Here is a 16,066-nt window from a genome sequence, read left to right on the forward strand (position 1 = left end):
TTACAGCATTTTAAACGTCCCAGTTGTGTTTTTTTAATTTATAAATTTATTATAGCCATGGAATTAGACACCTCGTCTACGCTTATGCTTTGACGTTTCTCAGGACTCGTAAATCAAGTCTGTTTACACCCAACTAAAAAAGCATTTCCCTATTCCCTACCAAGTGCAAAAGACAGAGATAGAATATAGATCGACGTTCAGTGTAACAATCTATAGACAATTATAGATTCTATCGATGTGCGTAGCGAGCGGCACAAAGATAAATAATATTGAACCGTATAAAAATCATTTTATATTTTATACGCATTATAGTAATAGTGTTTTTATATTATGTCTTAGTCACTCTTTATAATTTCGACCACGGAGTATAAGTATTATAACGACGAGACTCGAACCAGCAATCTCGTAAGTGTTGGACTCGAACGCTACTAGCTAGGCCACGCGCCCAGTTGAAAAATATGTCGCATCTAGTGGATTAGCTGGCAGGTTAAACTTCAAAATCGGTTATTTCGTTAATTCATTAACGTTGCGTAGAACTACTTCGGAAAATTCTTATTCAAGGTGCAAACTACACTTACCATAAATATCAAAAATAACAAAAATCCGATTACCTTACCTTCTCCTTGTTAGTATTTAAAATAATAATTTAAGTATGTTGAATATTAAATACTGGGTGTTTGAGAGTTGAAGTGACAAAGCCTAGGGGAGATTCGGCTCAGTAAAATACGTAAAAGAGTTCAGATTAACATGGGTCTGCATGTCCTTCGTTTCTCAGATACAGAGTGTTAATTTCTTTTTTAAAATTGAGTTTTTTAAACAAATGCTTTAGCCGATTTCAATTAAATTTTTACGGTTTACTAAAACAATTATCATCATACATCAACTGGACCAATAAGTTTTATTCCAGAATTTTATGTAATATTTAGATAAACCCACTAAAAATAGTACATTTGTGTTTCTTGACACTTTTTAGTGTCCCACTTCGTTTTTATTTTATTTTGTTTTTTACAAAGAAAAAACGACTTGTTCGCTGGGTACGCTCCTGAAAATTCTGGATCAAATGTAATTGTTCCAGTTGATGTATCATAATTGTTTTAGGAAACCGTAAAAATTTCATTCAAATCGGCTAAAGCATTTCTTTAGAAGTTAATTTAAAAAAAATTATCTCGGAAGTGAAGCACTTGCACACCCATGTTCATACAAATTTTTTTACATATTTTGCTGAGCGAAATCTCCCCTAGACTATTGAAAATATTCATTTACTGTATTTAAAATATTTTTGAGAAATATTAAATCTGAAACTTTTACGATGTGACTTTAAAAAAAGATATTATATGTTCAAGATCAAAAAATTAAAAAAAAATCAACATAAGTCTGGAAACAATAATTTTCATTTGGATTATTGAGAAGCAGAATATTTAATTCACTCATAATGTTTAATTAGTTTTTCTTAGAATAGCCCAGTAATGAAAAATAAACTAATTTTAAATTTTGATGATTGATTGTCGACTTGATTATTATAGTGACCTAAAGGGTAGTAAGCACACCCTAGATAAACCAGCCGGGGCACTCTCGCCTTTGAACTTTTTCAGCTGGGCGTTTTTTGCGTGTTGTTTATGTCGTTACCCTCCGCACAGATCAGGGATTTCATTAAACTGGGAAGTGGGAAATAACAAAACATGTTAATTAATTTGTTCTAGTCAAATTATCTGAAAATCTTTTTTATATAAATTGTGCTGCGTAATGTGCTACGTAAGACATTGTGGGTAAAAACACTTAACACACAAAAGCCGTATATACGTCGCTGGTTGAGTCGATGCAAACTACGATCTAACCGCTACGTGACGGAGCAGGCTACGCTCTGCAAGCTTGTAGCGTGCTTTAAAGCCTGCCTCATGAAAACTGCGCATCTGAATTATTGTAGCCAGAGTGCCCCGGCTGATCTATCTAGCTGTGGTAGTAGACAAAATAGCAATAATACAAAGCACATTGCAGATTGCAGAATGCAGAGAAGAGTGCGCTAAATCCAGGCGTGCAAGTGCGTAATTTTTTTTTAGCACGTGTTGTACCAGTCGCTAGTCGTAACGGGCAAAAAGTATTTGTTTTTGGTAAGTATTTTGGGTATTTTAAATTACTTTTCTATCACGCGCACTCGCTATGGGATCTATAGTGTAGGGGGTTATATGCTCCAGCGTTACAGTATGAAAATAACATCAGGCCATTGTACTATCTGGCACTTTCCATGCATATAACCACCTACGCTATAGATCCCATAACGACTTGCACTTGTGATAGAAAATAATATGTGCAACTCCTTCGGAAAAGTTGCCATAGCACTACTTGGGTGCTTTCCACCCGCGTGGCGCTATTGGCAACTTTTCCTCACTCGTTACACAATGTATTATTAGAATATTTTAAATACTTTTTAAAATACAAAATACTTTATTAAAGTCTTTGAAACACAAAATAGTTTTGGGGTTATCACAAAAGTATTTTAATTACAAAATACAAAATACTATTTGGTACTTTTTTGTCAAAATACTCCCAGCTCTGGTATTATTGCTGCTGCTAGCGAGAAAAATCAGTTTTGTGTTGAATAGTATGTCCTCTGTGGCTACAATTAACAGCTACTATCCAGTAGCAGTGCGTGTGCGAAGGTTCACATTAAGCGACTCACGTGCTGTTAACAGCATGATTAACTAGCGGCCATTAAAGTTAACATGTGCTACTCAACGAGCTGCTAGTTATTTTGCTCGCCAGTTAGTAAAAACAGTTCATACTATGTGTTGTTCGCAGCCAGCAGCCACCAGCGGCTGGTACAGCAGCCTAGTCTGTCTACCGCTTAAGGAAGTGCAATGTAAGTAACAGCCAACAGATACATAGGTCACAGCATAATGACCCGAAAAAATATGCATTTTAAAAAATAACACACTCCGAAACATAAGGGGATACATTGACAAATTTTAATAGCTTTCATTTGTTTTCACTAAATTTAAATATCAAGTTGGTATTAAAAAAAAAAGTTGAAAAATGTGTTGGATCTTTTTTTAATGGTGCCTTTATTTTGAAGCAAAAATTTTTTCCAAAATCATTTGGCGCAAATCATACTTTAAATATTTACGTGGAAAATATGGATAAAAAATATAGGAAATTGTGAAATAAAATGGCGATTGACAAATGGAAATTGATGTAAAGGGTATATCCTCACAAATTCAAAATTTTTTTAAATATACCTGGAAATATAAAAAATTTTTGGATTAAATTTTATACACTCTATCTAAAGCAAATATGTACCATTTTAAATATGGTTGCATATAGTTCAAATCATTGCTAAGCTAGAAAATACATTAGGTTTCACATAAAGTAGGTATATATGAAGTAAAGTAAGCTATTTTATAGCAGAAATGTATTTAGATATTTTCAACAATAAAATATACAAATATAACGACACAATCAGAATTAATAAATTCAGATTGCAAATAACAAATAATAATAAATACTTATAATAAAAAATGTTAATGCTTATGGTTACAAATACGCTTTTAAGCAAAAATTATGGTTTCGTTCTCCAAAACCCAATTTATAAGGAAATATTAAAGTACAAAAACATACCTATTTATATTAAAACTTTATATTTTACTATCATGGATACTGTAAAAATATTAAGAAAATACTGAAGCTATCGACTGAAAATTGTGTATTCATAAAATGTTTGGTCAAATGTTTAAAAATGCTTTGTTTACAAGCAATACAGGGTGTTTTCAAAATTAATGAAAATATGTGGTTTATTTCAGGATGCATAAACAGAGGAAGCTATGGAAATAATACTTAATTATCTGATTTATTAATACATAAAAGGGTTTTTCCAATAATGATTATTTTTATTTAAAAATGTTTCAAAATTTTCTAAGATTATATCATTTATCTCGATAATGGTGTATCCTATGCTTCGCGGTCGAAATTATAGAGAGTGACTCAAGACATAATATAAAAACATTATTACAATAAAGCGTATAAAATATAAAATAATTTTTATAACAGTCCAATATTATTAGTCTTGTATTCTATGCACTTCGATAGGATCTTTAATCATCTATAAACTGAGTTACACTGAACGTCGATCTATTTTCCAGCTCTGTCTATTGTACTGAACAGGGAAATGCTTTTTTAGTGGGTGTAAACGGACGTATGTAGTACTTGATTTAGCCGTCGTTAGAAATGCCATAGCATAAGCGTACGCGAATTTATAAATTAAAAAGATACAACCGGGACGTTTTAAAACGTAATAATTAAAAACTGTCTGTTGCCAAAAAAAATAATAAACAGATACGCCTATGGATTTTCGACCCCGCACGCCTCCTGACCAGTTGAAGAGCTAGCGATGAGTCACTCTATAATTTTGCCCGCGAAGTATAGGAACCAGCAGAAAGGGAACATTTCGAAAGCTTTTAGCACTCTGTCATAATGATAAATCAACGTAGAAATAATTTTGAAGAAAAAGAAAATAATTGAAGTAGAACCCTGATCATCCGCGGATTCTTAGTGCGCTGCAATGTTTATGATTATCCGCTATCCATACGCGGATTATCCGTGGCGGGGCAAAAAAAGCGCTCAGAAACAAAGATGAGTCTCTGCTTGTTTATCGCATACATATTATCTAATAGGTATGTGTAATAAAGTTCATATTTTTGTGCAAAATTGGTGAGTTTGGGCATTATTTCCATTAACCGTGTTTTCGATTATCCAGCAACAATTCGGTCTGGCCGGCCTGAATAATCGAGGTTCTATTGTACTTAAAATATTACGTCCCCTGGGACTTTTCCCCTGTAATAAATCTATTATGCATATGTGTGTGGACAATAAAAACATTAAAACTACTTGCTGAATTGGAATGAAATCGCTAGAGCTGTTTTTTTTGTAAGAAAATCAAATTCATTGTTCTCTCTTACTCTGTATTTCAAAAACAAAGCATTTCTTAGTGTTTGGCCAAATATTTTAGTTATGTCCCGTATATCAACATTGCCTCTGGAACATGAAACCATTTTACTTAAAATATTAAATTGAACATAAAATTATTTTGCCTAAGGAAAGAAATACAACCGTACTTGAACACATGCTGTTTATGTCGTCATGTATCATTCTTGGAATATGTCCGACGTAGTTATTTCAAAAACCATATGTAATAGCTATGTACTGTATGTTTATATAGTATGTACATTTATATAGTATGTACGTTTATATAGTATGTCCCTAAAATCAACATCAAGTTTGCAGAGAGTGATAGACTGACCCATAACTAGCCAGAATAACTAAACTGTTTATTTTTGAAAAATTGTCACTTTTTTAAAAATCGGAAAAATCGCTAATCTAGGTAAATGTTCCAGATATCACGGCTACAAGTATTATTGTTCATGATTCTGTTTTCTTGCAAGATATCGCAAAGATGTCTAAGTAAATGCAATAAAAAAATTCCCATTGTTGCTTGGGCGAACAGCAGGTAGGGCAAGAAAAGAACAGATGCAAGCTCACAATGATGCCCAAGAGGCAGAAAGACTTAAATGGTGCTGGAATCGCTGATTGATCGGTAAGTACACTATATTGTTGATAATTTTTTCAAATTTCTAGTTTTCGGAAATTTTCAAACGCGTTTTTCTCGAAACGACATTTTTTTGATTCAAGGGAACTGTAGCTCAAAAAGTCATGAACGGATCGTTATGGAAATTGAAAATGTGTTTCTTTATGAAATTATAAAGAACATGAACCAACAATTGGGATATCATAATTTTTTTGGTTTTCTGTTCAAAATAAGTGAAGAAAAAAAGGATGAAAATCGATAATTTTTTTAAACACATGTCAAAACTTCAATATTTACCCTCAATGAGGTTCATATTCTTAGAAAACATGTTAGTAATGAAGGAAAACAACCATTTTGCTTTAAGATCAAAATTATGACCTCCACATTTCCCGTGAGCAACTAACTCGGACAAAGACCTTTGGTGGACAACAATCCATAACTTCGGCATTTGAACACAAATGACTTGAAAAAATTTGTAAATGTGGTTCAATTCAATTTGTCTCAATCAAAAAAATTCATGAAAAACATGGTTTCTCCTCTTAAATAGAAAACAGCAAATAGCATGGAAAATACCATTTTAAAATCTGTACAAAATGGACATTAAGACAAAAGAGTAGTTTCACCTACTAAATTTTTTTATAACGTTCAAATTAGGGCAATGATTATTTAAAAAGACCTTAAAACTGGAAAAAAATGTTTTGGTGGTGAAATTTTTTGATTTATCAAAAAAAAAACACCTAATTTTGTAGTTGTGATACTCGAAACATTTACAGGGCATCGATTTCTACAATTTTTGAGGTGTTCAATTTAGTTATTCCGTATTAACATTCATTTTTGGGACATCCTATATATTTTTCAATTTGAACGAATTACCAGAGAAAATAGCATTTATTCCAGTACGATCGTATTTCCACGTGTTTCATTAATAGTCTATGTGAAATATCAAACATCCTTTAAACTACCTAAGAGCTAAACATTCAAGGCCACTTGTGTTTTCATATCCTACAGAACACGGAATGCGTTTTGAAAAACAACCTCAAAAGGTACAGTTTTAGAGAGAGGATATACAGGGTTGCAAGAAAATTGTACGTAACAATGTTAAAGTTTAATTTTATATTGCAAAATGTTTTTAATTGTTATTTAAAGAATGAGTGCGAAAAAAAGTTTACCAGATAAATTTCAAGATATAATATTCTTATTGAAGTTTTGCATGCCCTGTATATAGTGACAGAACAGAGCTGTTTTGAAATAAAATACAACCACAAAAGTAACTTGTTTGTAACATAGCAAGGTCCTTATTCTAATCTTAGCCAAAGATACACATATTTTGGAATATATTAGTTAAAAGAGGATTAGACAGAATAAAATCTGTTTCAATGTAAAAGCTTTTTCTAGGAGCGTTTAACGGCACAAAAAAAATAAAATCATGAAAATCATGGAAAATAAATACTAAGTTATGGATTATGAAATAGAAACAACTAGAATATTCTTAAAAACATTAAAATGTTATTGGAGCTTAACACTACTCGGAAAACTTAAAAAATTATTTGTTTGACACATTTTTTTTACATTGTTTGTCAATATGATGATCGAATTTAGTTGTAAGAGTTTTGTATTATCTCGTTTATATTTAATGTTTAATGCCCCATAAAAATAAAAAAAATATTTTTAAACAATTAAAAAGGCTGCACATACTCTTCAATATGCAAAACTCTAAGTACAATCCTAGTAACGGTCAAACAAACTTTGGCAAACTAATTCCTTCTACTCGATTAGAACCTGACTTACTGATAAGGAGTCCTAGGGTTAACGTTGATCATTTCACTGGTACTGCAAAAAAAACAGAACATTATTCCCTTTGCAGTTCCAATACTCAAATCACTCAAGGTCGTTAAAGTACGAGGTTGCCTACAAACTGCTAACTGATCCGCCACTTTGCCATGAATGGTAGTGACGTCATTTGTATTATAAATCGAATAACAGCATAATCTGGTTAAAAACAGGTATCTTATTTACTACAGAAAAATGGGCGCGGCGGTAGGGAAACCCTTTATATAATTCCTAATAAGATTGCACAGTTTTTGAATCTAGAACATCCTGAAACATATACAGGCCATTCAATCCGAAGAACATCGGCAACATTACTGACTAATGCAGGATTCTTTCATGATAATTAATAAAATGTAATATTCATCAAATATGTCTATTTATTTATTATTGCCTTCTTAAAAACAATGTATTAATAGTCTATTTACTATAGTGGGAGCAGAGAAAAGCATTGATTTACTGTATTGTTTGGTTTTTGTTTGTGATAATTAGTGACTTATTAAATAAATAATAATTACAAATATTAGATGTGTAGGAGTTTGAATGAGAATTTTTACAATGAGGTATGATTCCTATTGAAGAATATGCTGCCAAAATTTCAAAATGAAATTCCTATTCCTTCGAATTTTACGAGCCTAAAACCGAATGCCCATCGAGTCACCACTCGGGAGCACACCAGGTAGGTCGGAGTGTTTGTTCAGCTAGTCTAGTCACTTATTAAGCAAGAAAGAATAGATGCTAGCTGAGAATTATGTCTATGTGGAAGAAGAAGAGCTGTTATATGGTGCTGGGATCGCTGATTGATCGGAAAGCACTCTATATTGACAACTTTCTCAAATTTATACTTATTGGAAATTTTCAAACGTTTTTTTCTCGAAATTACATTATTTTGATTCATGGGAACTCTAGCTCAAAAGTTATGAATGACCGATCGTTATGAAAATTGAAATTGTGATTCTTTATGAAATTACAGAGAACATGAATCAACAATTGGGATATCATAAATCATTAAAAAAATCGATACATTTTTCTCAAATGTGTCAAAACTTCAATTTTTACCAGCAATGTGTTTCATATTCTTAGAAAACATGTTAATAAATGCAGGAAAACAATCGTTTTGCTTTCAGATCAAAATTGCGACCTCCACATTTCCGTGAACAACCAACATGGACAACGGCCTTCGGGGCAGACAACAGCCCATAACTTCGTCATTTTCAACACAAGTAACTTGAAAAAATTTGTAAATGTAGTTCAAAATATTGGTAAAATAATGTCAAAGTTTGATCAAATTCTAATCAATTTTTTCTACTCAAAAACTATATGAGAAATGCCTGAAAATCAGGTTCCTAATGTGGTTTCCCCCTTTAAAGTTCCCCAAAAACCTTAAACCCAATTTTTCAAAACCTAGCATTCTTCTTTTATTGGCCTTCATCCATTTAGCAATCAGTTTATTTTATTCACAATATCTGCAGCATTGGGAATGCACATTGGGGTGCTACTGAGATCATACTCACATTCCCTTGGGTTTTAAAACCAAGCATGGTATTGAATATATTAGTTTATATAATCAATGATGCACAATTTTTTTTTTTAGATATTTTCTTATATGCTGAAAATCATAGTTTCGACTCACAATCAGATACAAACAAAATTGATAGAAAAACGCTACAAAAATTAGAAAGCTTTAGAAAGTGAAAATATATGGGTATTTTATTGTATTTGCTTCATAATATATTATATTAAAATGATTAATAATTCAAATGACTAACATTGTATTAGATGATGGAAATCAAATTAATATACCGATGACATATTACCGCCTTAGAAATGCTGCAATGCCATTGGACAACTCAAGGTTATAGTCTGTAGGCAACCTATTTAATTAGCGATCTTGAGAATTACTTACCTTTTACCACACTTGATGTGAATGAACAACAAGGCTATTCCTAAAAGGAGACAAATACACCCCACGACAATATAAGCTATTCCGAGGAACGGGTTCTTGCCCCCTAAGAGAGAGGTGGTGCTGAGGATCATGCGTTTCGAACCATCGAAAGTGCTCACGTCATAGTCTACAACGAAAATATTCAGAAAAATGTCTAAAAAACAGTTATTTAGACTAACTATAGACGACTTTTAATTCATAGTCCCCCTTCCTCAAGCCATTAACGAAACCTTTTTGTGAGTGGTCGATTCTGCGGTACAGTTTGCGAAAGGTGGGGAATGCCGCTGTTCTCATCCAAACGATCAAGTCTTCATTCTGGAAACCATTGTTCTCGGGATTGTAGGGATCCAATTCATACACGGGGACTCTCCAAGCTTTCGGTTTTGCAAATTTACCCTTGAAGGCCTCCTGTAGGTCTCCAGGTGGATTGCGGAACTTAATTCTTCTGTCTGATTTCCATGCTATGCCCGTGTTTAACAAGGGCACATCCGTTTTCTCAGAGTCCACCCACATGGTTAGCGTCAAATTGTCTTAAAAACAGAAAAGACAATACATAATAAGATGTTTACATGAGTTATAAAAACAAAATTACAATCACACACATATGTATATAGAAGCATTAAATTAAATCATTCAAATTTTGTTTAAAAATTCCTCTAAATTTAAAATGTCGTAAAACGTAAACCCGCTTTAGAGTTTTGAAAAAATCGATTATTGGATAAATGATTTAAACAATGATTTATTGTGTGAAGAATATAGGAAAAAAAGATTAGGTGGAAAAATCGAGAACACTAGTTTTTTCAAGGTAGAGCAAAACCAGTCGCAATGTGCTGCAGAAGTGTTTATTGTAAGTCATGAGAACGTACACAATAGTTAGCTGTTATAGAGACCAGATTGAGTCTCAGATCAACCGAACAGAGAGGATGATGAAAACATCAATATAGAAGGCCAATTATATGGTGCAGGCATCACTGATTGAAGGTGTATAACGAATTTCTTATGCTGAATGGCAACAAAAACTTTAAAAGTGTTTTTCGAGAAACCACCCATTTTTAACAGCCCGTAACCATAACTTGAAAGTTTTCAACAAATCGACTTAAAATTTTCTACAGAGCTTCACAACTAACATAACTCAGGGAACATCCTAGGAGTTTTTCGGCTGATTAATAATTTCCAGTGTTATTAACAATTTAATGGAAAATTTCTCGTCTTTTTTCAATACTTTTTTTAATGTTCATTAAATCAATAATTATTAATATTTTTAAATTTTTTAAATATTTATTTTACATAAGATGTTCCCTAACTTTTAATATATAATATTAGAAAAGTTTTGTTTTTTTGTTTTGACCATCCATTAATTAATTAACACTTCCGGCTATACAACCCTCTAAAAAAAAGGTGTCGTTGCTTGCTATCACCTACAGCCACCATTTTCAATCCAAATCATTTGAAAAAATTCATAATACTGTGTACTATGTGAAAATATGTACAACAATGATTATTGTTTCTGATACTATCTTGTATCGATACTTGTAATCGATTTTTCCTTGAGAATTCCCAAAAATCACCTTTTTTCCAACATCTGAAGCGGCGTTACCTCTTCATTTAGATTTACAACCATTATAGTTCACATATTGTTCTCGATCACTAAAGTAAGATTTTATTGAATCGATGCTATTTTATCGAAGTTATAACACATTAGTTTACTTAAAAGAATAGAATAAAAAACACAGTCAAGATGCACAGTTATATAAAACAATTTGAGGCTTTAAAAGAAGTTCGAAAATTTTAGCTAACCAAAATTCCAAATAGGATAATAATGTCCTCCATTGAACTTTTTTTTACAGAGTTGTATAATCCTTTGGAAATATTATAATTATATTATAAATTGGCAATACGTATTTTTATTAATTTGGTTAATGGGTAGACAAGTTCAGTAGAGTTTTGACAATTATTGTTTACAGCAAATGGATCATAGCTATTAATATTCTTTAGGTAATTTGTTTGATATTAATATAATCAGTTCATAAGTTAAATTAAATAAACATCATCTAAAATTTTGTTTACTATTTCAGAGAAGTATCTATAAAAGTATTGTGAATTCAGGGTTTAATAAGAGCAGTATTAATATTTTTATCGTTTGGATTATAGCTGCTTACGATATTCCTCAGAGCTCCTTGTTTATTGCAAGATTTATTAATGAACTGATCATACTTTGCTCATCTTTTCGCATTGTGAATTGCTTCATGGTACCTCCTCCGTACAGTATTAACTTGTTTAGATTAGATCCAAATTTGTGAAGGTCATTGAACAAGAATATCAGACATTGATTTCAGATCTTTATTAAACTATTGAAGAGGATATGCCGATTTTCTAATAACTCTACACTTAACTGGTATTTTATCTACAGCATTAGCTATAATATTAATATTTTAGAAATTCTCCAAAATACTTGAACTGTCATTAATGAAACTCCAATTGGTCACCTTAATTGCATTATAAAACAGAAAGAGCCTGTTTGTCATTGGACCACAATTAATTCTATCAAAAATCTTATGAACTGATATGTCTTTTTCAAAAATATTAACTCTAAAGCTATTTTAAGAGATTAGTAAAAATATTGACTAGATGAGTTACTTCTAATACTTTTTTCTAGTACAACCATATGACCTATACAAATTTATAAGTACAACAGTACTGAAGTTTGCAAAATAAAATCACCACTTACTATGATGTGCTTGCTTATAGTCTTTCTGATCTCAATTGAAGAACCAAGAGATTGGCAGTGTGTACCAAGTTCGGTTGCTGACGCAGCAACTCGGCATTGAAATATTTGAAAAACTTGTTAGCCATACCCATATACAGGTCTGGTCGCCCAGTTGAAGCTTGAGCACGCGGGCAAACGCGGCACAAACACAGCCGCACTGAGTGACGTAGCCATAAATTCAGTTGTCAACAAATGGCCTAGCAGTGCAGTGCAGCAATGCGGAATTTGGTGTGATTCAGGTAATTTTAATTTATTATAGGCACCTTCTATTAATCATTCATATTACAATTGCAAAAGGGAAAAATAAGGATATTTTGTTTACTAATATTATTACAATACTGGATTTTGGAGACCTTTTGAAACAGAACAAAACGAAATGTTCAAATAAACATATAATAGAAATTTTCTACACATTATACAAATTATTATAATTTTTTATTTTTAGCAGAAAACTTTTCTAAGAACGCCTATGAAACTCATTAAATTTTATTGCTAGGAGTTTTTATACATGTTCAACTGACTTCGGAAAGACTAAACCCATGAATGTTTTGAAATCCCGTTGGGAGACCTATAAGTTGTGATAATTTAAATATTTTGGCAATAAACTAGTTAAAGTATGAAGTGATTTAATTATCTTTTTTTTTCATAAATGGAAATAGAAACAAGTTTTTAAGAGACCTGCCACAACTAGAAGCAAGATTATGTCCCATAGGTGGCATAGTGAACTTTTCATCTTAGTTTGATCTTACCTAAAGATGTCAATTATAAATAAAAAAAACGTTAGATTTGCTTACCACTGAATAAAGAATTTGCAATAGCCCCACATGGTGCGATGGGTAGTTTCTGCCCACTTTCATTGGCATAAGCAAAAGGCATGCAGTCTGTGGATACATCGGTGCTTAACCGCCCTAATAATTGGTTGTCGTCTCGAGATTTGACATACCTTCGATGGTTCTGATAGTAGTTGCTCAAACCATAATACATGTACACTTTACCCTCAAAATCTTTTTCTAAAGTAAAATTTATCCGACATATGCATTCTTTGCTGGGATTTTTGTGTATAATATCTGCACAAGTCTCATTTGTATAGTACCAACTTGAGTCAGTGCCATTAGTTTCGTTGCACTTGGTATAGTCGATTACATGCTCCTTCACTTCATCTGAGAAATAAAGAAGCCCTATACCGACAGGAATGAATGCAATTCCTATCACGAAGAATGTAGGCAAGACTGTTCCAGCTGTAAGTATGGGTTGCCATGCTGGAAGTCTTTGCTGTTTGAATGCACTATCTGTAAGAGACAAACAGTTCTATAACATTGCTTTTTAGTTAACATATTCAATTTTCCTAGTTCCCAATTTATTTGTCAACCAGGATTACAAAATACTACAAATTTTATACATGAGAAAACTGAAGCTATATTATATATCAAAAGATATAAGAAATATGTCGGTTATTACAAAATGTAGAAAAATAGAACAATTAAATTCACTTGTTCTATGAGCTATTGATTGCTAGAATACAAGTAGGTGTTCCCATATAGATTAATAATGTATTTCAATATGTTCATCTGAAATAACATATGAACCAAACAATACTCAACAGCAACACACACCATACTTTGTGCCTTGCATAAAAAAAACATCAATGAAGTTATTTAATCAACAACAGGAAATTTAAGCTTAGTATTCTTAACAATCAATACTAAGCAAAGTGCAAAAGGGTTTGGCTAACCTATTTGTTTACAATCAATTGCTTTTCTTCCAAGACGACTCACCCGAGGGTTTTTTTGTTTTTGAAGAATCAGCGCTGTCTTGTGCCATATCGGAGAAAATCTATTTTTTATTTTCAATTTATTGACAAGAAATGACTAATAAAGGGATCAAGATAATCAAAGTTACGTCAAAATTGTCAAAAATGAATCTCTAATTTCCCCCAGACCCCCATTTCCAAATATAAGTCAAATTGTATAAAGAGAGGGCGTTCCGATGTTAAGGGCGCAGTGACTGGGAACGTTCCAAAATCATTTATAGCAGACTTTACAACGATCTTAATTATTTTTATACAGGGTCATTCGTAAATAGACCAATACACTACTTACACTTAATACCAAGTTGCTTTACAATTTTAGTCATTTTAACACTTTTCAAGTTTCTTATATCTTGTAAGTAAATTTTGTGTACGCATATACCAGTTTTTGCGTAATTAATTATTTTATTATTCATTATACTCCAAGGAGATATTTTTCCCATGAGTTTCATTATTTATTTTGTATTACCACAATAAACATTTATATTGGATAAAGCTTTTGCCTACCTGTTTACACGGTTCGGATACGGCTATTTTGCCGATAGGATAAAAATGTCGTATGGTAAGCGGCGTAGTTTTAAATCTGCGTGTTCAAACGACAGTTCCTCAATTTAACTTAAATTTAACCGTTTCGAAGAGATCGTTATGCCGCATGATGCTGTGTGAAATTGGCTGTTATAGTATTTGAAAAAAATTAAAATTGGCAACTAGTGCCATCTAGTGACTAAAGAAACAATCTGTACTGTGTCGATTCATTTACGAATTACTCTGTACTTTCTGTTCATTTAAATATTCATTTCGAAGAAATATATTGATATTCAGAAGATAAGTTTTAAGGTCATTTTATTGTCACGATAAAGCGAAAAAGAAGAATTTTCACTGAATAATATTGTAATGGTTGCAATTACATTATGTTTTATAAAACTTGTTATGATAACATTAAAGGCTTTTATGCTAAAATCAAAAATGAAACTAAACTAAATTTCGTTTTACAAAAACCTCATAATTTTACAGTAAATCAGTAGAAGCTGATTTGAATTCTTTCAAATTGTATTTTGTTTAGTTTGTTTACTGTTGGAAATTCATTTTCATTTAAAATTCTCTTAAATAAAAATCTAATCTTATTACACTTAATCTGTGAAAAACACTAACAGAAAATATTATTTTTAATATAGTGAAACTATTTACTACTTAATTATAATAACCTACAGTAACATGAGTAAAAGAAACATTGATGTGAGACTACTACGTTTTCAGCAAATATGAAAAACTATCAACTATTACCAATTCCTTTTTACCTTGTATCTTCAAAACAAACTTTCACTAACTACATTATTACATAAAAAGCGGACTTACATGCCTTTAACATTTTATAAGCGCCACATAACTCGTTCTAAACTCATCAACCATTAATATCAAATCAATTGAATTTTATTGCTTGTATCGCACTCATTGTGCGACTTATAAGTCTATAAGACTGTAAAATCTATACTGAGCACAACTGGGATATCATATCATTTTATTAAAACTATCGTATACTTATAGAGTTAATTTTACGGAGAACGCGGATACTATACAGGGTGATGTCGTGGAAAGGTTGGAAGCACTTATATCGATATAAAGATCTATTAAAAAAATAACGAAAATCTCATTTGGGTTGTACCTACTTTAATGAGTTACTAAAAATATAAATTTTCGAAAATGTAAACCATGCAATATTTCTTAATGATTAAGGTATTGCCAAATAATGCTTCAGTGATTAATGACAAATAAATATATTTACATTACATTGAAAACTAATATATCCCCGTACAATTTACGTGGACTAAGAAAGTGAGTATTAATTTTGTGACAAAACGTATTTATAACATTTATTTATTAATAATATAACTGTATATTCCTTTTAGTATTGTTAGTGAGAGATACAATAATACAAATTTGATCGTTTTAAGAACAGTGTGGAACATTTGCATATTATATTTGGTCCACCCTGTACATGTCCAAGGTCGGCAAATTATTACGGTAAAATGGATCGTTTATAATTATGTTTTTTTAAGTAAGTCCACTGTTTGCTTACTTTTATTTGCATGATTACTTAATAGTTAAACAATCTTTTACATCCGCCGATAAGAAAAAAAAATAGAT

General features: G+C 31.6%; 1 protein-coding gene across 2 annotated transcripts; it reads right to left on the reverse strand.

Moving 5' to 3' along the window:
- Positions 1-3,839: 3,839 nt before the first annotated feature.
- LOC108904292 (cell cycle control protein 50A) lies at positions 3,840-15,419 on the reverse strand. 2 transcript variants are annotated; one of them, XM_018706786.1, is made up of 5 exons: positions 15,278-15,419; positions 12,909-13,403; positions 9,527-9,877; positions 9,309-9,474; positions 3,840-7,405 (listed from the first exon to the last, which is right to left on the reverse strand). In XM_018706786.1, exons 1-5 carry the CDS (start codon positions 15,288-15,290, stop codon positions 7,360-7,362), a joined length of 1,071 nt encoding a protein of 356 aa, XP_018562302.1. In that variant the 5' UTR covers positions 15,291-15,419; the 3' UTR covers positions 3,840-7,359. The 2 variants fall into 2 exon arrangements, with proteins under 2 accessions (XP_018562302.1, XP_018562300.1); XM_018706784.1 differs by lacking the exon at positions 15,278-15,419 and adding an exon at positions 13,890-14,034.
- Positions 15,420-16,066: the final 647 nt, after the last annotated feature.

The sequence above is a fragment of the Anoplophora glabripennis genome, unplaced genomic scaffold (assembly GCF_000390285.2).
Source record: "Anoplophora glabripennis isolate ALB-LARVAE unplaced genomic scaffold, Agla_2.0 scaffold145, whole genome shotgun sequence".
NCBI classification, from domain to species: Eukaryota; Metazoa; Arthropoda; class Insecta; order Coleoptera; family Cerambycidae; genus Anoplophora; species Anoplophora glabripennis.